The sequence below is a fragment of the Hippocampus comes genome, unplaced genomic scaffold (genome assembly GCF_001891065.2).
Source record: "Hippocampus comes isolate QL1 unplaced genomic scaffold, H_comes_QL1_v1.1 scaffold176, whole genome shotgun sequence".
NCBI classification, from domain to species: Eukaryota; Metazoa; Chordata; class Actinopteri; order Syngnathiformes; family Syngnathidae; genus Hippocampus; species Hippocampus comes.
In genome coordinates this window covers 2,356,210-2,377,636 of record NW_017805826.1, presented here as the reverse complement: position 1 = coordinate 2,377,636, position 21,427 = coordinate 2,356,210, and the positions used below count along the sequence as shown (strand labels likewise).

Here is a 21,427-nt window from a genome sequence, read left to right as displayed (position 1 = left end):
CATTCAATGGATATTTTGTCATGGCTTTTTTGCTGGACTCTCGACTGACTAATAAGCAGCTTTCACTCTATATTAATGATGTCCCCCTCTATTTCTGTTGCCATGTGGTTGTACTCAACTCTTCATAGGAGTTGGCTATCACTCAGTGAATTTACTTCAGCCTCACGTTCCTGTCAAGTTTATAGCTTGCGTTCTATTTGCTTTTAAATTAGTTCTGTGTTCAGGTACTCAAAAAAAAAAACAGCTGTGTTACATTGGAGAAATTCATTTCCAGCTTATCGGCAACCAGTGTTGTGTTGAGAGTTTAAAGGTCACATTGTCACCAAAGAACCTGCTTCAAATGAGAAACAGATGTGGTACTGACTCTTATATTACCAATGTAGTGTCCAAATATGCCACTAAATCTCCTCTCTGACCTTTGTGATCCCAGATCAGGGAAGAGTAAAACGCGAAATCTGTTGGAATCAACACACTATCTCATTGCCATTTTCCCCCCCATTAAAACTGGGCGATACACGAGAACCAATAAAGGCAGAGGATTAGCACGGAGGAACATATAGTGTGTGTCTGCACATTGAAAGGTGCACGGCTCACTCCAAACGGTTGCCTGTGCCACAATCGATACAGCAATCTATTCAAGTACAGGGAGGCTTCATTAGAAATGGAGGATGTGCAATTCCATCAAGTGTTCATTTGTGGAATTGGGAAGCCACTCCAGGCCATAAATGATGAAAAATTGTCTGCCCCCAGAGGGTTCAAACCTCCCCAGGTGCCGTCACAGGAAATTTGCCCCACTTTCTCTGCCTACCGAAAGATCAAGTCACTGTAATGTAGACTTTGAAGTAGGTTGGAGTGATTTGACTCGATGTTTTTAAAAGCGCCTCTTCAACTTTGCAGTGCCTCCTGGCTAATGAAAAGTGCACCGTTTGAGTTGTGTTCCAATTTAGACTCACAAAGCTTGACATACATATGCAGAGGTTTGTAATGCTCGGGGCTAACACGGTGCCGTTTTAGTGAAATTATTCTGAAGGAAAAATGAACTTGTGAACTTGTTTCTCGAGTGGCATCGTATTAACAGAAACCATTGCTCGTGTCAGGGGTCACTGTCTCGTACACCCCTTTATTGTGTAGTTCACACCTCTCACCTTTCTGTTATTTTTCCACTCAGGAGACCCGGCCCAAGGACATGAGTGATGTCTTTGACAGCGGTGTTGATGGCATGACTGCAGACACCAGCTCACCGTCTCAGGCGTCAAGCCTATTGTGGTTCCCAGGAGCCCCAAGGACCCAATCATCAGGGGCGATTCACCAATCAACCAGTGATGCCCTCCGCCAGAACATTTATGAGAATTTCATGAGGGAGCTGGAAACTGGTAGTGGACAAGGAGTAAGCGAGAGAAGAGACCCTTCCACGGGTGAGGATGACGGGGAGAGCAGCAGTGAGTCAGCTGAAGGCTCTCTGGAGCAGCTGGACCTGCTCTTTGAAAAGGAGCAAGGGGTGGTCCGACGGGCGGGGTGGCTTTCTTTCAAACCTTTAGTGACGCTGCAGAAGGACAGGAAGCTGGAGCTGGTGACACGTCGCAAGTGGAAACAGTACTGGGTCACCTTGAAAGGTGTGCTTTTTACATGTTGTCGATTTATCTCAAGGCCCTTTCTGTTCCATTGTGATGCAGATGAATGGTTGTGTGAGTCGTCCTTGGGAAAACTTCACCTCAAATCCAATCATACACCTGCAAAATGAACACGCTCTCTCGTCCAACACTAGTGACCTCAAACCTTACAAATCACAGATTCCTAGACACCCTACAAAATCCTGTTTTGGGTCATTTTAAGTTCTCGTGTAATGGCCAGCTGTCCGAATACTTTGGTTCATTTATTCGAGTTACCCCATCGGCATTCACCATTTTTCTTTCCCTCCTTTTATTTCGTTGACTTTATTTGATGAGTGAGAAAAAAAATAAGGCCAAACAACCAGAAGCATAGATGCGTCGTCATCACTCTCACCTTTTTACAATGTCTGTCTTTCATCTCCTCTCTTAGGATGTACTTTGCTATTCTATGAGACGTACAGTAAAGGGTCACTAGAGCAAGAGCTCTCACCTCGCTACTCTCTCCTGGCCGAGGACAGCATTGTCCAGGCTGTTCCGGAGCACCCCAAAAAGGAGAACGTCTTCTGCCTCAGCAATTCATACGGCGATATCTATCTCTTTCAGGTGAGGGCTATGACGGATGTGGCTATTGTTTTGTATGGCATGAATATGGCCAATTAGATGTTCACGTGAATGCACACAATGTGTCCAAACATGGCAGGGAAGAGTTCCCAGAGCACACTTCCCAGTTGTGCTTACTGACCTACATATCGGTCTTACCAGCCTCACCACTTAACATAAAAAGCTTGCCAGACTGCATTATGGTTCTCAGACTTCCGGTGCATCTAATGGAGTGAGGAGCTCGCATGCAAGTCTGCATGTATCGATCCAGCAAAGCATGGCTTGTCATCGGCTGTTCTTGTTGCGACCGATGACAGACTAATAGAAGAGCAATTCTCTTGAAGGCTTATCAGGATGAATGCTGTATTCAACAGCAACGTTTGCCTCGTCAGTTCATCAACTTGATCTTATTCTGACCTCCCTCCCCTTGCAGGCCAGCAACCAGACCGACCTCGAGAACTGGGTGACAGCTATCCACTCAGCCAGCGCCTCGCTGCTGGCCAAGCGCCAGGGAAAGGAGGATACAGTGCGTCTGCTGCGGAGCCAGGTCCGCGGCCTCTTGCAGAAGATTGACATGGATGGGAAAATGAAGAAGATGGCTGAGCTTCAGCTGACTGTTGTCAGTGACCCCAAAAACCGCAAGGCCATTGAAAACCAGGTGAGCCGGTGGTGTTATTAATGATGTTGTGGTATTAGTAGATTGAGGGAAAAAAATAATTGTCAAAGAACCAAACTGGAAGGCCTCAAGGGAATTTTACGTGTCCCCTTTCCTGTAAGCGAACATGCAATCATTTTAGACCCTATGTGAAAGTATGTATGTGGCCTTTTTTTGGGGGGTTGAGACAACCACATTCTCTGCTGTGTTTTATTATACTGATTTTTATGACTGTGACTACAGACTTGTGCTTTTATTTTTGTGGACTAAATGGCCTAAATGCACCAATCCCCAAATGATTCACTTGGAGGCCCAGGGGAACATCTCTCCCGTGGCATCTGATTAGAATTCCAGATGTTTCCTGGTAATGGGTTCTTCACATTCTTCCTTATACTACTACTACTATGTATAGTTAATGGGAAAAGCCCAAGCCGACCCAGGACTGTGCTGCGGCGTATACAATAAATAATAATAAATGCCAAACCAAACAACTGTTGGACAGAAAAGGTTAGAATGACTTTAGCACATCTTGATGTTAGTTCTAAAGGGGCTGGAACACAGAATATATATATATAATACACACACACACACACCAATATTATTTTTTAATGACAAAAATTGACGTGTTTTTGACATTAACCTAAAAATTACATGAACGTTAAAAAAAAAAACGTTCCTAGGAAGACAATTTGTTGTTTGGATATTGGTGCCAGATGGCACTTTTATTCATCATTCCCCATGTGGACGATGAAAGACAGAAGCATCATCTTGTATGTCTACCCTTGGAGTCACATTTTTTTCCATTTGTGCCAACTACTCTTGTGTCCCTTCAAAGAAGATACACATTAATGCCCTCAAAACAAAGAAAGTAATGCATTGTATATATAGAAATATCTTTTTTTTTTTTTCTTTTGTGTGTATTTTGTATCCATGCAGGTCACCGGAGTCCTAAGTGCAGAAGATGCCATAGTGTTGGTGTGCTCATATGTTTCCAATTAGCCCCGGTGCCACCTCAAGAGTAAATTCAGAGACAGATGTGGTTTTGAGTCAATGATAGGGTCAGAGGTGTATGTCATTTGATGTCGGTGCCCAGAGGCTGATGATGGATTTAACATTCTGTTGGGGTCATCCAGAACTAACGGGGCACATCTTTGATGTACCCGTCCACCTCCATCCACGTCTACAGGAACCACTGCCAATAGATTGCTTTTGAAGTTTGCCTTTGGACTTTCTGATCGCAGTGCATTGAACAATTTTCTTGGATTAGTGTGAAATGTCAATAGGCAAGACTCGAGTCTCTTAAAAGAAGGCCGTTTTTTTTTTTCTTGCTTGCATTCGTTTTTTTAGATCATTTTGTCAGTTTCTATTGAAGTCATTTCTTGATTGAACAGGTCTGGGGGTAATTAGGCTGAAGTGTGGTCAGGGAAAATGACCACAGCTTTCCAAATAAGTGCTCGGTAGCTTTAAATACTTCTTTTTTCCTTAATAAATAAAGTAACCATTCAAACACTGTATTTCACGTTGATGAGGGTTGTCTTGGATGTTTATTTTGTTTGATGCTTTGAAACATAAAAATGGGGAAACCACGAAAAGTAAGCATTTAAGAAAAGGACAAAGACTCTTTTGTGACGCCGTAGTTGCCAGCATCCAATTATTTCGTCTTTCATTCGTTTTTCTGTATCAGTCTGGTGTCAGTAAATGTCAGTAAACTTATGCGTGTAAATACTGTGCTTGAACGCATGGTCTTTTTTATAACTTCTGCAACGAACAAGTCTCATGGGAATCATGGAAACAATATCACAAAATCTGAGGCTTCATATGTGGCCATCTGCGTAGAGATTTAGTATCGTACGTCGTCTTTTTCTTCATCAAATTTGATTGTGATGATTTTTTCCAGAGGTTCAAGTTGAAAAGTCTGAGGTTCATAAAGCACCACACGTGCGTCCCACTTCACTACTTGCCCTAATCCTGCAGAAGGCCCTGAGAGCGAACGCGCCCCATTGGGACAATGCCAAGGGGTCCATTATTGTAAATGAACTCACAGTGCAGGCGAGACCTATTAAAAGTCAGTTGCTGTCGAGGGTTGTTTTGCCCAAGTGTTCTCGTTAAAATGAGTCTCAAGCCCACAAAACGAGCACTTAGCCGCTCTTATATGGGGCAAAGCAGAATGGGGGAGGGCAACTGTAAATAATGGGGGTTAAAGGCTGGTCTGTGCAGCATCACCGTTCACCTCCAGATTTAGCATTAAAATGTGGATGTGCGCTATAAATGCCCAGTTCTATGCTTGATATCGAGCCTCCAACGTATGCGCTTTGCCGCCGTCAACATCTGGAAGCAATTGCAGCTTGATGTGGGAGCACTTTTCTGACCCTTACTCCCTGTCTGACTATCCCTTTTCCTCCTCCCTCTTTTACCTTCTGTCCTCACTTCTACATAATCACCATTCCTAGCCACGGAACCCTGAAAACTAAAAGTGTTCCCCACTCTCGCCCTTTAGATCCAGCAGTGGGAGCAAAATCTGGAGAGGTTCAACCTAGATCTTTTTCGGATGCGCTGTTACCTGGCCAGTCTTCAGGGCGGTGAGCTACCCAACCCAAAGAGCCTGCTAGCAATCGCTAGTCGCCCAACCAAAACCACCCTGGGCCGTCTCGGGATCTTCTCGGTTTCATCCTTTCATGCACTGGTGAGGAAAGCAAAGGGCGGGGCCAAGGCGGGGTGTAGTGAACGACTAATGTTTAGATTCTTTGAACATTCCTTTGATTTTAAATTGACCTCATGTCCAGCAGCAACCTTGAGCATCATTTTATCATTGGAAAAACTCTTGCAAATCTGCTGATGTTACGGAAGCTTAAATCTAATTAAGATGATGTGATTAGAGGGACTTTCAGTTGAGCCAGATGATTACAGTCCTCATATTGGTGTTTTGTTCAGATTTGTTCCAGAGATGAGGCTACGCTGCGCAGGCGCTCATTGTCACGGACTTTCCGAAAGCACAAGCGAGGCCTTTTTTCTTCCCTCAAAGGCCTTGACACCTTGACAAAGAAGGGCAAAAGGGTCTCTGCGTCACAGGTACGGCCACACAAAGTGTTGACACTGCTTGCTAAGATCTCGTGTTAATCCATTCTTGGACATTATTGTAAGACACCTATTGCCCGCTGTTGGACCGTAGAGACATGATGTGCATATGATCAAACATATAAACCACGAGTGCCCAATAAGTCGATCGCAATCGACTGGTAGCCTCCGGACTGGTCCCAAGTTGATAACGGGGGGTAGGGCAAAATGAGGGGGAAAAAATGTGTGTCTGTCTGTGTGTGTTGTTAATATTTTGTGCTACTGCACACGGCACCCTAAGCATCCTATCAGTTTCAATTTTTCACCAAAAAAGGATTTGAAAAATAACATTAAAAAGCAGGTCACCTTGAAACTAATGCGGTGCATGATCTGCATCACCGAAAGTTGTTAGCGGGTCTGCAGTCTCCAATCACAGCTTTTTTTATTCTCATGCAAAGTTTGTTTCGTGTACAATTCGCCGATGGCATTTATTTTCATGCTGTGTGCTGAGGGTCCAACAGCATTAATCGTATCTTGAAATTTCTCCCGAAAAAATCTCCCTTAAAACACAGACTAATGAAAGTCTGGTATACATCATGCAGGATAATAATGCAGTTTACTCATATGAAGAACCAACCAGATATTCATATAATGCAACAGTGTAGAATTCATTCATGTACATACACTCACGCACGCACGCACGCACGCACGCACGCACGCACGCACGCACGCACGCACACACACACACACACACACACACACACACACACACACAAAGTTGTCCATTACAGGGGCAACATTACTTGATAAAACTCTACCAGGTAGCCTTGAATATCTATATATTTTTCCTGTTGTGTTATCTTTGTCTGATATTTACACCTTTGATGGTCTTAAACGTCAAAGTGGGGAAACTATGCTGCCCCCCCTCCCAACGAAAACACAATTTAAGAAGAGGGCAAATACTTTTTTTCATGGCCTCAGTCCCCCATTTCCTTTCTTTTTATGTTCACATGCCAGCTTTCTATGAACAAAAACACAAGGGAGCAATCTTAATCCATGTCCCAGGGGCAGGTTTAAGTCCTTCCAGGTTTGCTGTTACTTTTACTTATTGATATAAGAATGCCCTGCATGTGTGTGTCTGTGTGTGTGCCCATTTTGGGAAACACTCCAGGAAACAATTGGTTACTTTTAGATGAGCTTTTCTGGAACTTTGCTCATTAGCCAAGTGAATTTACCATCATTAAGTTGGGAGGTCATCCCACTTTCTTGAGTTACGGGTCACTCCAAATCTTCACGAGGTGCACCATTGCTCCTCATTGTTACAAAATGTTCTCGGGTCCCATTTCATTTTGCTGCTATCCCACTGCCTCCTCTGTAATATCAGTGTTTGACCAGTAACGACAGTCTGTCAGTAATGAGGCGCGCGCGCGTGCGTGCGCGCGCACACTATGATTTATTTTTTTTTCCTCGAGAAAATCTCAAGCCGGCCACTCTAATGAGACACAATTAGGATTACGCGGTGCAGGAGGCGGAGGTGGCGCTGCAGCACAAACATCAATTATGAATAGCCATATGTGGTCGATGGCATTCCCCATTCTTCCCTCAGCCCCACAGACACAAGCAGATGGGCGCTGTAAAAATGCTAAATATTAGATGTCCTTCCTTAAGTTTTGTTCTCCCCCCCTAATGTTTTCATTTTACATTTAGTGCTATTCTCTGTTAGCATGAAAGCTAATTAGGCAGAGTAAATGCCAGGAGTTGTAAGGGGGCAGGGGGTTCCTGGACATCTGCTGCTTTATGAAAGAGTAATGTAGCAGTTCTCTATCTGCCCTGACTGTGGAGAATCCAACTCCTTATTTACCTTCAATGACATCTTCATTTCCCATGACTGCTCTCCGCATGCGAGCGACGGTAAGCATTTCTTGAAGGATTTGGTCAGTCGGGCTATCAAAGAGCCAAACTAGCCATTGCCATACCCACTTTAGCTACCTTATTTCGGCTTTCAAATTTCGGTCAAATCCATTTTCCTGCTTTTGCTTATCACTCGCTTTCCCAATTTCACTCATGATTTGTCTTACTTCGGCGACTTCTTCCTCAAACCCTCTTTCTCCTTGGAGCAGAAATATCAGAATGGTATGCTGGCAGCTCTTCTGCCACAGTTTCCACACCGACTCATCCGTGTTGACTTAAGCTCATTTCACCTCGCTCTCGACAATCTTGTCCCAGAGTCATGCTCGCCCCGTCTTCTCCTCCCACTTGTTTGAGTCCTATCATCCCCTTTAGCGGAGCTATATGTATACCGTAAGAAGCTGGCCTGCACTGGGCTGTGGGAAGTAGGCCAAAGCGGTCTGACGATTTGTGAGAGAGTTGGTAATGCATTCTAAAATTAGTCAGTTTACAGGAGAGGGACGCTGTTTACAGCCACTTCGTACTCCTGTAAGGGGTGGTAAAGTTACGAACGCACGATCAGGGGTGGGGGCGCTTAATGCTATCTGCAACCCGGGCAGGCAGCTACAATATCAGAAACAGCAGGCACAGTCGGAGTCAATTTCTGACACACGATGCACATTCTACGCTAAGGTATATTCCGGTGGAACTCAGAATTGGACCTCACGGGGACTATATTTTCCAGAGCTGAAAAGGTACAATCAAGCTATAGAAAGTAAAGCGTCAATGGTACCTGAGAGGGGAGTGTTCAGTTGCCCAAAAGCATCTGCTACATATATAGTTTTCTTATTTAAAACAGACAAGGGTCATTCAAATAAATGAGGTGAATTTTTTGGTATAAGGACTTCTAATACAGATAGAAGCTTACTTTTTTTCTTTTTGTATTTCAACATAGTCTCTCAGAACTGTCACACAATTTTTCCATCTGTGCACAAGCTTCCATATTCCCTCAGCGTAAAAATCTTTGGACTGATGTCTCAGCCAATAATCGCTCACATTTTTTTTTTTCTACTTCATCGTCATGCTTTTCAGGGACCAAACAGGTGAAAGTCTAAAGGGGCAAGGTCTGGGCTGGAAGCGGGGTGCGGGAGCAGTTCCCAGCCCAGCTCGCTGATGGTCTGCCCCGTTTGGGCTCCTGTGTGAGACCTTGCGTTGTCATGATGCAAGATGACTCTTTCTGACTGATGGACCCCTGTGTTCATTCTTGATGTTTTTCTTGACCTGCCTCAGCAGTTCACAGTAGCTTCTATTTGTATTTGAAGTCCTTGTATCGGAAAATGTACCTTCATTTATTGAATGACCCTCGTATGATGCTATGAGTCAGTACAAGAGACTATTGGGAGTATGTTTAAGGTTGACACATCATATGACAATGTGTCATCTTTTCCACAAATCAAATAAGCCAAGCCATCTCTGCAGGCTGCTGAGTGAGCAGTTATCACCACGAGCGGTGGCTCCTGCGTGTGTGCTATTTGTCACCTGCAGCCGCAGGCTCACACAACAAATCATCAAACGAGTCAGCTCGAGAAAGCATGAAGCATCAAGAAGCGACGCTATTTTCGACATTTAATACGGAGAACGTCGTCTCGTCTGTTTGATCTCTTTGTGCCACCAGTGTCCATTCACAAGGTCTCTTGATCACGCACGTTTTAGCACGATCAAAGCTCTGCGCCCGCCACGTGGAGTTCTTAATTAATGACAGAATAGCGCCGTTTGGGTCTAATGCTGTGACACTCAAGTGGCCGGGCACATAACCGCTCGTGAGTCAGTGGTTCCCCACGGTCTCCAGTTCTTAAATGCCTGTCTCTTGATCTCAGGTCTTTGAGAGCGACGCTGGAGGTCAAGCGCTCGTGCCACCTCCCAAGAACACGGAGGTGAGTCATTGCCTTCCCTCGCTTTATCCAGCATGGTTTGTGGATCTTTGATTTGTGATTTCAAACCTCTTGTCGCTCAGTCTTCCGTGCCATGCATCATTCCGCATGCTCACTGACGAGTGCGAAGGAGTCGTGTTCAGAACACGACCTTTGATTGCGGTTGTTTGGAAGATGTTTGCGGGTTAGATGTGTTAAAGTGTCTCTCCTAATAATAAAGACACCATATTTAGTGGATTCTTATGAAGCCCCGTTCTCAGCTTTCAGTTTGTGTCGACCAGAAGCAGTGGCTGAAAGAAGGTTTATGCATGTGTGGTAAAATTATCAACCAATAGAGGAGCGTGAATTTTGGCCATCTGGGCAGCCAGATGTTGAGGCTTCAGCACACGGGAAAATTAAATTCGAACATGCCTACATCAAGGACGTGTGATTCAGGAGTCTGAGGGAGGTTCGGATCCAAACGTTTTGGTTCGGGAACAAGATTTGTCCCAAAGTTTTACTGCTCACCTCCAGTCCGGATGAAACGGACGCAGTATAACATATAACACACAAGCCATAAGTCCTGAAGTCATGAGGAACATAATCAGGGTTTTGCTTTAATGTGCGTCACTGGTGGACTGCAGGATTCTCCCACTTGGGTTGACAGTTTTTTTTTTTTTTTTTTTAATAGGAAGGATTCCACAAATCATTAATTTTTGTTACATTTTCCACTGTTGTCAATCAATGAGCCAGTTATAGTTTAATTAATATGCCAAAATGTTTGGATTTTCCTCTCAAAAAAGTCGGCCCCAAAAGATTTGTAAGTAATAATTTGGTGTTGACAAATGAGTACAACGAACACTTTTAGACTGAATGAGTGTTAGTAAGTTCCACAGGATGCAGTGATTCATAGTCTGTGGTGAGTGTGGCGAGTATCAAACGCTGCCTCCCATCAAACGTTTAGAATTAGAGCGGAAGGGGTATCCGGAAACAATGCAGTCTTTCATTGGACAAATGCGTCAATGTTGATTCAAACGTGGGTGTTTCCCTGGGGTTGAGTGTTTCACTCTTTCCTTTAGTCAGGTTATTTTGATGTAGGGAGTAAGATTTCATGGTGGCAGGATAGTAGGAGGGCAACAGGTCTGTTTTTGTTGTCGTTTTTTTTTTTTTTTTTTTTTTTTGCACGTGTCCTCCTGTCCAGTTGATTCGTACTCCCTGAATGAAAGTAATCTGACTGATAATTCGTGTTTTTCTATCTTTGTACATGCATCTAGTCTCAGGTAGTTGTAGTGTAAAAAAACAAAAGTTAAGCCTGAATGTTAAATGCTCCATTTAGTTGCGTTTGATCATCAGTTCTTCACGTCTGCCCGGGGCACTGGGCCCAACTGCTTCCTTGCTTTACAGCCTCCGTTTTGCGGTGTCCGGTGTCTGTACCAGATTGTATCGGGGTCCGTCGGTGGCCTCCAGATGCTTGTTGATGTCGATGACACATCACTGCCACATTGGCCCGGCAGCCCCCCCATGTCACTTCTGATAATGCCCAACATTTCCTGTCCGTTGTTGGTGCCAGATGTGATCGGGCTGCGAGACTGTCTGTATTTTATATGAAATAATTTTTTAATGAAAATGTGTCCATGTTTTCCCTCCGATTAACCATTAAACATAATCCGATTCCCAAAGCCACAAATCATTCCTGCTTTGATAGCGAGATGTCTTGGGAAGGCGCGCAGAAGGACCCCGTTAGAGTCTTGCAGCCGGCATCTGACTGACAATGACGTGTGTATCTAATGTCCATCTTTTTTACAATATATAGTAGTACTAAGTAGTTGAATTAAACGAAAACATCTGTTTATTCTGAAGGTTGAAATCTCTATTCAGTTGCCTTTGATGATTAGTTCTCCACATGTCTGCCTAACAGAAGCACTGGGGCCAGCTCTCAGCGGCTGTCATCCTTGTCCCAGAGTGTCAAACGCCTTGGGTGGAGCTTAAAGGAAACTCGCAGTAATGCTACTTTAATAGAATTAATTGGCTGAAATTGTCTTCAATGTCTTCTTGAAGGCTATTCTCTCTATTTTAGTCCAAACTGATGTATTTGTGTTTCTCGGTTGCTAAGTGGAGCAGAAAGGGGAAAGGGTGCATTCTGCAGAATGGGTGTAGTATTTATGCAGCTGTCACCAAATGTCCTCACATCCTTTTTTTTTTTTTTTTTTTTTTTAGAAACTCTAGAGGCGTTTGGCGGCTGGTTTGGGAGTAGTTTCCGCTTTAGAGAGGAAAGACTGAACTATCGGTTTGAGTGTATTTCTGAGCGAATGCAAACATAAATAGTGCCCACAGAGACCGACCACACCGATGGCAAGGCACGTGCCGTCTCCACAGCCCTTGTTGGCACTTGGTGGTGGAAGGTTGACCGGGCAACCGCCTGCTTGTTCTAACCCTCTGTGACCATGAATGGGTGTGCAGTGTTAAATCAGCTGCTGCTAAGGTCAGCGGAGGCAACAAAATCCAATTTTCCAGTCACGCCATTATGCCGGGACACAAATGGGCTGGTTATGTAACCGGTTGCCATGTTGCTTGTTACTTCATCCTCAGTGAGTAGGCATTGACCTCACATCCCTAAATGGATAGGTAACGTTGGGTGTTAAAGCAGCACCTTTGTGTTCATCCATCTCTTCATGGTAGGGAAACATTTTGGGAAGAAGGCCGTTGGCTTTTTATTTTTGAGGGCTAATCCAGAGCAGGCATGGAAAATAAAGTAATGTTTTGTGCCTGCGTTTATCTGAGGTAGACATTTGTGGGGCGTAGGTCTTTCAGGGTGATGAGCAAGTTGCTTCTGAAACGCAAAAAAAAAAAAAAAAAGAAGCACCAGAAACATCAGATTCAAAAGCCCCTATCACCCTCGATCTCACATCACTCTACATTTAGGGTATTTATTGGTGTGTTTCAAACGGTGGAATGTGCCCAGATCATTCGATTCGCTGAAGGCATTTATTCCTCTCTAGTTTAAACCACAGTCATGTCATCCTCTGCAGAAGTGCTGAATCACTAAAGTACTTCATTCACTGAGGTTTGGTTCATTAAATGTGACGGTTTCCTCAAGGTCCAGCACCTTAACAATTGTGGTCCTAAGCTATAATTCGGTGTCTCCCGCAGGCCCACAATACCACAGGGGTGCGTTTCCCTCCAGAGACATAAAGTCTGCTGCATAACCCCCAGCTGCCCAAAGATGTTGGCACAAACCTCCTCCCTTAATATGCATCTCAAACGTCACTCCTAATGTTGCCAGAAAAAAAACAAACAAAAAAAAAAAACCTTTCAAGTTGTAATTGACTGTTTTTTTTTAACACACATTCATTCATCCATATTATTTCCAATAATTTTCTTGTGGTGTTGTATTTTATTTTTAGGAATTAAATAATTGCCTGTCAAAGTGACTCCCAAACTTTCCGCTTGACCCTTTCTGCATGTGATCATTACAATGACTTACACTAAATGACTAATTTTCACAGTGTCAGACCAAAATGCAATGGGAATCATACAGTATACTTGCACCATAGCAAACCATTTTGAGTCACAGAGCTACATTTTATAATATACAAATTAAAACTAGATGTATGTGCGGTTAATCAAAGCCTATTGCTTCCTCTCACCTTGGTTTCCTTTTCTGTATGACACTCTTGAAATCTGACTCCGCCCTTTCCCTTTGCTTCTTGATCACCTCGCTGTCGTTCTGCAGAGGATAGATGGGCTTCCCAGTATCCACTCTATGTCGCCCCCTGAGGTTGGTGTCTGGGATAGCATCAGTTGCACCACAGGCGTGCTGACCTGTGTCTACATGCCAGGTGGCCTGACAGCCCAAATTCCCATTAGAAGTGAGCAGAGAGCCGCTGACCTCCTCCTCGAAGCCTGCAAGGTTAGTGATTTATAAGCGCAACAAAAGAACAATGCGCCCGATGCCCATAAAATTGTCTCTGCTCATGATCTTTTTTTTTTTTTTTTTTTTTTTTTAAATGGCTTACATATCGTTTTGAAATCAGAGAAAACCCAATTCCCCCCAAAATGTCTTCATGCGCTTGTGTGTTAATGCCGCAATGGTCATTGTGAACGTTGAAACAACATATGCTGTTGGTTGACACTCCCTCGGGGCCTTAAAGCAACACACCTATTCATCCGGTGTTAATTTCACACCGTCCCATAAGACTGACAGATAGGCTGTAGTCACTTGAGCGACGCTATGTCGTTTGCCGCAAAGCTTTCATCGCCCAAGTGTAAATTCTGTGAATAATTCACGCCTCTACCATACCGCAGCTGTCGAACCAAGCGTCGGTGCATGAAACATGTCCGATAAGTCGGCGCACACAAGCTGCTGAGCATTAGACTCTCTTGTGTAAACAGGCGAAACAGCTGGACCCAGAGCTGCACCGACTGCGTCTGCACAGGCAGGCGGGACAGGACACTGAGCTTCGATCCGTGGCGCCTGGCGAGCTCGTCTGCGAATTGGTGAGCAGAGCAAGCAAGACGCAGCGCGCTCTTCATTATGCACTTGTTTGCATAGCCGATTTGATTTGTCTGCTCTGTGACCTTGCAGGTTAACGGCCAATTGGAGGTGGTCCCAGTTAGTATGTTTACACTGCAAATGAGCAGGATAAGCGGCAATGGAGATTTTGGTAAGTCGCTGTTGGAAACCCTTTGCACGTGACCTTTTATCTTCATCCCGTCATTGGTTTTCCTCTTCCTCCATCCAGGATTTGCCGTAACGGGGCAGATAGATAGTCAGAAGAACAGTCGGATCTTTGTCAGTGAAGTGCTCCCTGATGGACAAGGATTCACCGAAGGTACCAACAGCAATGACAGATAAGCCCCAAAACTTCATGAAGAACATCATCCGTGTTCCATGCCTCTGGTCTTTCTCTCCCAACGAGTTTTGTGTTTGTATTCCAGGTTTACGTCCAGGCGACGAGGTTCTGATGCTGAATGGCCGCTATGTATCAGGTCTGGACCTGACGCTGATCCAGACGTTGTTTGCTGAGCAAACCCTAAACCTGTGCCTGAGGCGGGATGGACCACCGCCTCAAAACGGTGCCTTTGACCACCCAGTCCCTCCTCCGGCATTCAAGCTCAAAGCCAAGTCCTCCTCAGGTGCCTTAAATAAATAATAAATGTCATCTCCACTACACTTTATATCGCTGTTGGGTTGAATCGCATTGCGCTTGTAAAGGTGTGCCGTGTGAAGCCTTCTTTTCTATTGGCTGTGTGTTTTATAGTTGTAAATGGTACTCAGGGTTGCACTTCTCATCAGAAGTATTGGTAAATAAGAGAGGATATTTTGTCACTGAACAGACGTGCGCGCGCACACACACACACACACACACACACACACACACACACACAAAATGCTTCTACCCCCAATTTTCTCGCCTCGTCTTGGTGACAAATGTGGCCGTTTTCTATGAGCGGCTGCTACTAATATGTATTTGATTCACCATTACTCCCTGTGACGAATTTATCTCTGAAATTAGAAGGTGTTGTTATGCAGAATGTTCACAAAAGCAGAGCAGAACCTGTGATTTTTGTTTGTAAGAGAAATGCACTTTCAAAAATAAGCACAATGACACGTTAATAAGAGGTGATTAAAAATGAAATGATCCACACAGTGTAGAGCACAGTTTCCCTCAGCACGCACACACATTGTCATGCTTCTTTATTGCTTTTATTTCCCAAAACAGTCTGAACATTTTATGTTATCTTGATGGTAGTAATTCATTAGCATAGCCTTTCCTTGGCGTATCTTTAATTAAACTCAGAGAGAGAGAGGGATTAATGACTTGAAAGCCTCATTACAGTAAACGATGAGATCAAAAATGTGTGCAGTTTTCTTCTCGGTCTCTAGAGGGCAGATGATCCCTGGCTGTCTGATCAGGAGGCGGGGAAATTAGCGCTGATGGAGAGGAATTAGTAGTTGTCAAACACAAATTGCTTTGAGAAAGCTGTCTGTCTTCTGTCTTCACTCATGTTTAAGACAGACTCATCAAATTCAGAGTGAATGTCTTCCGTACCACTCTGCAATTTAGTTGACAACGATTGCCGTTGTGGAAAGGACACATTTAGCTGCGTAGGTAGTCCAGAAGTTTTCTTTTGTTTCCTGCTGTCAGATTGGCTTACCTCCCAGTCTACAGTCAAGGCTAAAAATCTGTTCTTGTGCCAACTGCTACACAGTTTGGAGCGAGAACCTTGAATTTAATGAGCTGGAGGCCATATCAGAAATCATCTAAAAATATCTGGTGACTGTTCGTTCAATTTTACATGACAAAGGCATTCAAGAAAACACAGCCAATGTGTCACTTGTTTTTTTCCAGCCACAAGATAAACTGCAGAGCTCACAATTGCGGCTTTCCGATTGTTTTGTCTTATTTTTGGGAGGGACGGAAAGCCTTTGTTGTTTATAGACCCGGTAGACGCCTCTGACGGCTTTCAGACGGTATTGTTTGTGTTTAGTGGTCACTCGTGAGGAACACACAATAGCTACAACTTAACCCGCCTCTCTCTGTCTCCCTTCAGACTTGTGCACTGCAGCCGAGGCGAGCGAGTCCATGTGTGCCGCGCCGGAGAGTCACTCCCACTGCGCACACCGGCCTGTTCAGCTCAACAAGGTGGGTGGAGCTAAAGAGAAGGTTTCCATTGTCATGCAGACAACCATGTCCCGTACATTATGTTTCCCTATTATTCCAGAACCTATGCGGCGGTGTGTGCGTGCACATGCACGTGCGCTGTCACAATGGTGACTGTGTGGTCGTCTGAAACCAGACTGGCACCGATTCCCTCAGATTACCATAATTAGAACGCGCCATCGTAGCCACTGCTATAAACACAGCTTATTACTGTCATGCGGGATGATCAGCGAGGGAAGAAATAACACCCATACGCCTGTCTGTCTTTCTCTCGCCGGGAGGATCCCTGCCATGCATTTAGTAGCCCCTTAACCAACGTAACCCCGCAGCTAACGGCGCACACACTCAGCTACTTGCCGCGTGTGCACACAGTGAGAAGTGCCGCTTAGGGCCAAATAAACAGTTGTTAGCTACCCACCCCGTTACCCTGACATTCACTCAAACATCATCTTATCAGCTGCAGTGGCAGGCATCATCTTTACAGCGTTAGTGTTCGCCGCCTCTTTGGAACGCAAGACAATCCCGATTGCATCTCTTCTCAAGCTCGTTTAAAATACTTCCTCTATAAACATGCCAAATGGATGTCCCAGGTGAATTATTACGGCAGATTGCGCTTCTATTTCAGTCTTGGTGGTTCTTAAATATCTGGTTCGGGTTTTTTTTTTTTCTATATCTAAACTAACTTTAATGAAGTCATTAAAATGCGTGTGAGGCCGGGCCTTGTGGGAGCTATGCCTCAATGCTGCCATGTAATCGGGAGGAATGAGTATGCTGATGTTTATTGGGAGTGGTAATGAGTGTGTATGCTCGTCATGAAAAGCCATCTGTTAGTGATGTAGACATGACTGGAAGCATCCAAGCCAACGTATGTGTTGATTCATGCATATTCACTCATTGTCTTTGCATCAGTGCGCGTTGAATTCATGCGATGCCATTTCACGTTCTGTCCCGCCACGCTGGGAATGACACTACTGACCAGTTGTCGGCATCAAGAGAATGGTCTGTGGGGTTTTTGCTCATTTCCCCAGATTGTTCTGTACATTCCGGCCCAATGGCTGGAAGCCACTTGTAATTGTAGGGGCTGCCACGACGTGACAAAAGCTGACCTGCGGTCATATAGCAAAGGTAGAGGACAGCCTCATCTGCTTCACTTTGCTCTCCTGTTATCATTTGATTTCTTCCGAGTGGCGACATGAGTCAGTCCCTCTGCACTGCACCACTGCTGCTCAGGCTCAGCATTTGTCTTGGAGGAATGAGTGAAGGAAGTGTGCGTGCGTGCCTGGTCTCCGAATGTGAATTCTTTTGTCACTCAATGCGCAGTAAAAAGATGGTTGCCTCTATCACACACGATGTTGCTATGAAGATTTTACCCCCATCCCACCCCAAAAAACACGGTGACATTGCAAATGGGAATTAAGTGCTGCAAAGTGAGAAATCTATTTTCCCAGGCAGAAGGAAAATGTTTTAGAAATCTACCACGTGTGAGCTAAGAGATGCGTCTGCATGTCATTGTGAATGTCAATAAAGATGGATGGAAAGGGAAGGACCAATTTCAAGCCTCTCGCCACAACTTGTAATCGGCCGCCTTGCTAGTCTGGCTGCCTTTTGATTAATTGGTCGACTGCATTTCAATTTACTCTAATTACACAACAGAAATCTCTGTGTACGTTTGAGGTGAAGTGCTTACTAGGCAGAGTTAAAAGTGTTGTTCACTATTGGGACTGATTGTAATTCCTGTGCCTGTGAGTTAATGCAGTGAAATCTTCAGCACTAGAAGACCCCTTTAATCATTTTATTGCAAATGTTCTTATGGTACCGATATGACCAGTTAATTGGAGGACTCAATTGAACAACTGCCATAAGGCATCGCAACTTGTAACGGACATGCACTGTATGTTGTTTTAAAAAGTGATAATGCAGCCACCTGAACGTGGCTCGGCAAATTCAGAATCGCGTCGCCACTTGGACTTCACTGGTTAAGGAAGTGAAAAGAGGCTGCCGCTCGCTAGTTTGTTAGCTGACAAGTCGACAGCGCACATCACATGACTGAACACAGGCATACTCAAGATTCTAACAGACAGAGGGAAAGGATGGTGCATTGCCACACGCCACCTAGTGTCTGGAAGTGGATACACTGATAGAAAATTCTGAAACAATACAAATTGCTAAGCGTTTTATACTGTGTGTTGTTTCATGAAGGAACAATACATCAATCATGAAAGTATTCATATTTTCCCCAAGAGTCGTAAAATCCATTGCCGAGCAATTGACTGCTGTGTGCATGTGCATATCTCTCCCCACCCCACTCACCTAAAATCATCTGCAAAAGGCTCCAGATCGCCATGACCTCACACATAAGCATTATAGATAACGGATGGATTGCACAATCCAATAAAACATAACAATCCTGTTGCGTATTGGATGCGAGGAGGTCATGGTCTTCTGGTGGACTGTCACTGTGCGTCCTCGATGTTAGGGGCTATTAAATTGTAAGGGGCTCCATTGAATTCTGTTGTTTGACACCGAACATAGTCGCCTGTCATGTCTTGTATTAAACAAAAGATGAAACAGCAGTCAGACGTATTAAGCCTCTTTGTCCAGACAGGCGTTTCTGTAAGAGCATTTAAAATGGACTGATGAGGAAGCGTACGACTGGGCTCTTTGTCATTATAGCTGTTCAGTGGAGGTAATGATGTTGCCGGGCTTTGCCTCTTGGTCAGGTTGGATAGCCTTTCCGTAATTTTGTCTTAGTCTTGTCTTTTTGAGGAATTGCTCTCGAAGACGTGCTTCTAAACTCTTGAATATGTGGCAAAGAAAAAGTGGAAATATTCTGTTTCAGTTTTCCTCGTCAGTCTTTTAAGTTTTAAAAAAGTATCTTAGTCGAGGGCCTTCAGATATGAGGCAGTCTAATTCTCCCCCCCCAAAAAAAAACATGATCTCCTCTTGCTCGCAGCTACAGTCGCCCCCTCTCTTAACTTTGGAGAATCTGCTTGAAATGCTTTATGTGGGTCTGTTTTTGGTGGAGCTGCAACTCGGGGAGGTGTGTATTATGACTAAGCCCCATCAGCCGCCAGCCATCTGGCTGTGAGCGGGCTAATAATCTGGGTTTACTGTTGGCGGTGCAGTTAATGCCTGTCTGCTCCCGTCCGTCCACGCTGCATTGAAGACTGAAAACAAAAACACAAGAAACGGAGCGAGCCACAGGAAACAAGAACCATGACGTAGACCTGTTTGGAATGACCACACCAGAGGTGTCCAACGCCACCATGGCTGTCCGTGTAGCCGTTTTGACTCCAGCGGCGAACACTGAGGATCCCGGCCCGAGTCTGTACCTCACCACTTTGGTTGAGCTCTTCATGCAGGACCAGTCTCCGGCTGAGGCCCTGTGCTCCCTGCTGGCCATGTGCTGGTTCTGGCCTCCCAGCTGTGAAGCTGAGGAGAAGGATCTCTTCCTGGCTTCTGTGCTGCTCAGCCTTGGACGCTTCCTGAAAGTCAAACTGGATTGCTTGGCACTTAATGTGGAAAACTGCTTGTCCTGCCAGAGTGACGTAAAAAGGAACCAGCGACTGGTAACTATGGGCTGTCGGACTTGGTGGGATTGTCTTTTGAGCAGTCTGTGACATTCTGCACAAATGATTTTTTTTTTTTTTTTTGCATTCTTAGTACCCATTAGACACACCTTCCACTGTACCTCAACTTCCTGCTTGTCGTTATTCTTCATGCTTTGGTCATTGTTGTCCACAAGCATCTGCCCATAAGCATTTATTCAGCAATGAAAGAATAGTGCTCCAGTATGGGACCAGCACGATTTTACCGATGTAGCATCTTTTGTGTGTTGCAGTGGATGTGAAGTGCCTTGGGGACTCAGGGGAATGGGTGCTTTAATCTGAAGCTGGCATCATTATGAAAACACGCTCTTTCTCCCAAAGGCCCCTTGAGACTTTGTGGAATAATATTTGTATAGACTGAATAATAGAAGGGTAAATGGGCGGAGGTTGTCGCGGAACGGCACCAGTCCTCGTTCTCATCTCTTCTCGCTCATCTCTTATTTGATTTATGAGCGCAGGTCTGCTATGAAAATTCACCACTATTGCACCACCGTTGTCCACTATTTGACAGATGAATCACGGCCCAACAGCTGGCCACGAGGCCGCACTTCTCTTGCTCATTTGACTAGTAAAGCAATCACGAAGCTCAACCGTCTGTTGTTTGGCCTCCATTTTAATCTCCCCCCCAATGTTTGCTTGTTTACTTGGGCTAAGATGTGGCCAACTCAACTGCTCATTAGATGATGGAAGTGTTTCATCTGCAAAACAAATGGTGCTGTGTATATCACGCCTTCATTGAAGTGTCCGTGGCACTCGAGACGGCTTTGACAGCTTTGAGTTAGTTTTGTTCGGTTTTGTTGAACACAAACCCTCAGGACATCGAAGTGACTTCAAACCGATAAGACTGCAGCGTTTTTGTATCGTGTTTGATGAAGAGGGCAAATCTTGTGTATTTGCATGTGGCATACTTTCCTTGGTCTTGCTATTATTTCAGTCTTTTCTTGCTTTGTTAGACAACTTTGTCACAGCCCATTTGACTCAAGCACACGGCAAACACAAACCATGTTTTTTTTTTTTTTTAACTCACAGCTTTGCGACAAAACAGAATTACCATACGGAATTTATTAACATCCTACTTATGTCTGGGGTTGATGGAGTCAATGATTTTGATGTAAAAAAAAAATAACTGGACTTTTCCGTACAGAGCCAAAACAACTTTGGATGAACGAAAGGAGCGATTCCGAGACCGTTGTTGTTGTTCTTATTGAATAGATATGCAACCCTAATTGACTTCAGAGTCAGGGACAGAGGAAGAAACTCCTCAGCTTTGCACAATACTTCAAATAACTTGTTGATCATGTAGAATAGGCACTTCACTGTATTAAGGACTGTTTTCCAAAGATCAACAGCATTCCATTATTTTTAAACGGATAAAAGGACTTTTTTGGTGCAATGGCGATTGTTTGCATTCCCGCCCTGTTTCCTCGGCGCGCTTGCA

The 21,427-nt window shown here is 44.5% G+C and overlaps 1 protein-coding gene across 4 annotated transcripts in view; it reads left to right on the top strand.

Annotated features, from left to right (window-relative positions):
- tiam2a (TIAM Rac1 associated GEF 2a) overlaps positions 1-21,427 on the top strand; it is a 66,390-nt gene that overhangs the window by 24,799 nt on the left and 20,164 nt on the right. For 3 of the 4 annotated variants that reach the window (XM_019887110.1, XM_019887113.1, XM_019887112.1), the window contains 12 exons: positions 1,169-1,613; positions 2,041-2,213; positions 2,644-2,868; positions 5,363-5,548; positions 5,797-5,934; positions 9,684-9,740; positions 13,450-13,626; positions 14,109-14,213; positions 14,302-14,380; positions 14,459-14,548; positions 14,655-14,852; positions 16,272-16,363. In XM_019887110.1, the coding sequence (XP_019742669.1) occupies positions 1,169-1,613; positions 2,041-2,213; positions 2,644-2,868; positions 5,363-5,548; positions 5,797-5,934; positions 9,684-9,740; positions 13,450-13,626; positions 14,109-14,213; positions 14,302-14,380; positions 14,459-14,548; positions 14,655-14,852; positions 16,272-16,363 (1,965 nt within the window). The remainder of the gene's footprint in view (positions 1-1,168; positions 1,614-2,040; positions 2,214-2,643; positions 2,869-5,362; positions 5,549-5,796; positions 5,935-9,683; positions 9,741-13,449; positions 13,627-14,108; positions 14,214-14,301; positions 14,381-14,458; positions 14,549-14,654; positions 14,853-16,271; positions 16,364-21,427) is intronic. The other variant, XM_019887114.1, reaches the window with a different exon arrangement.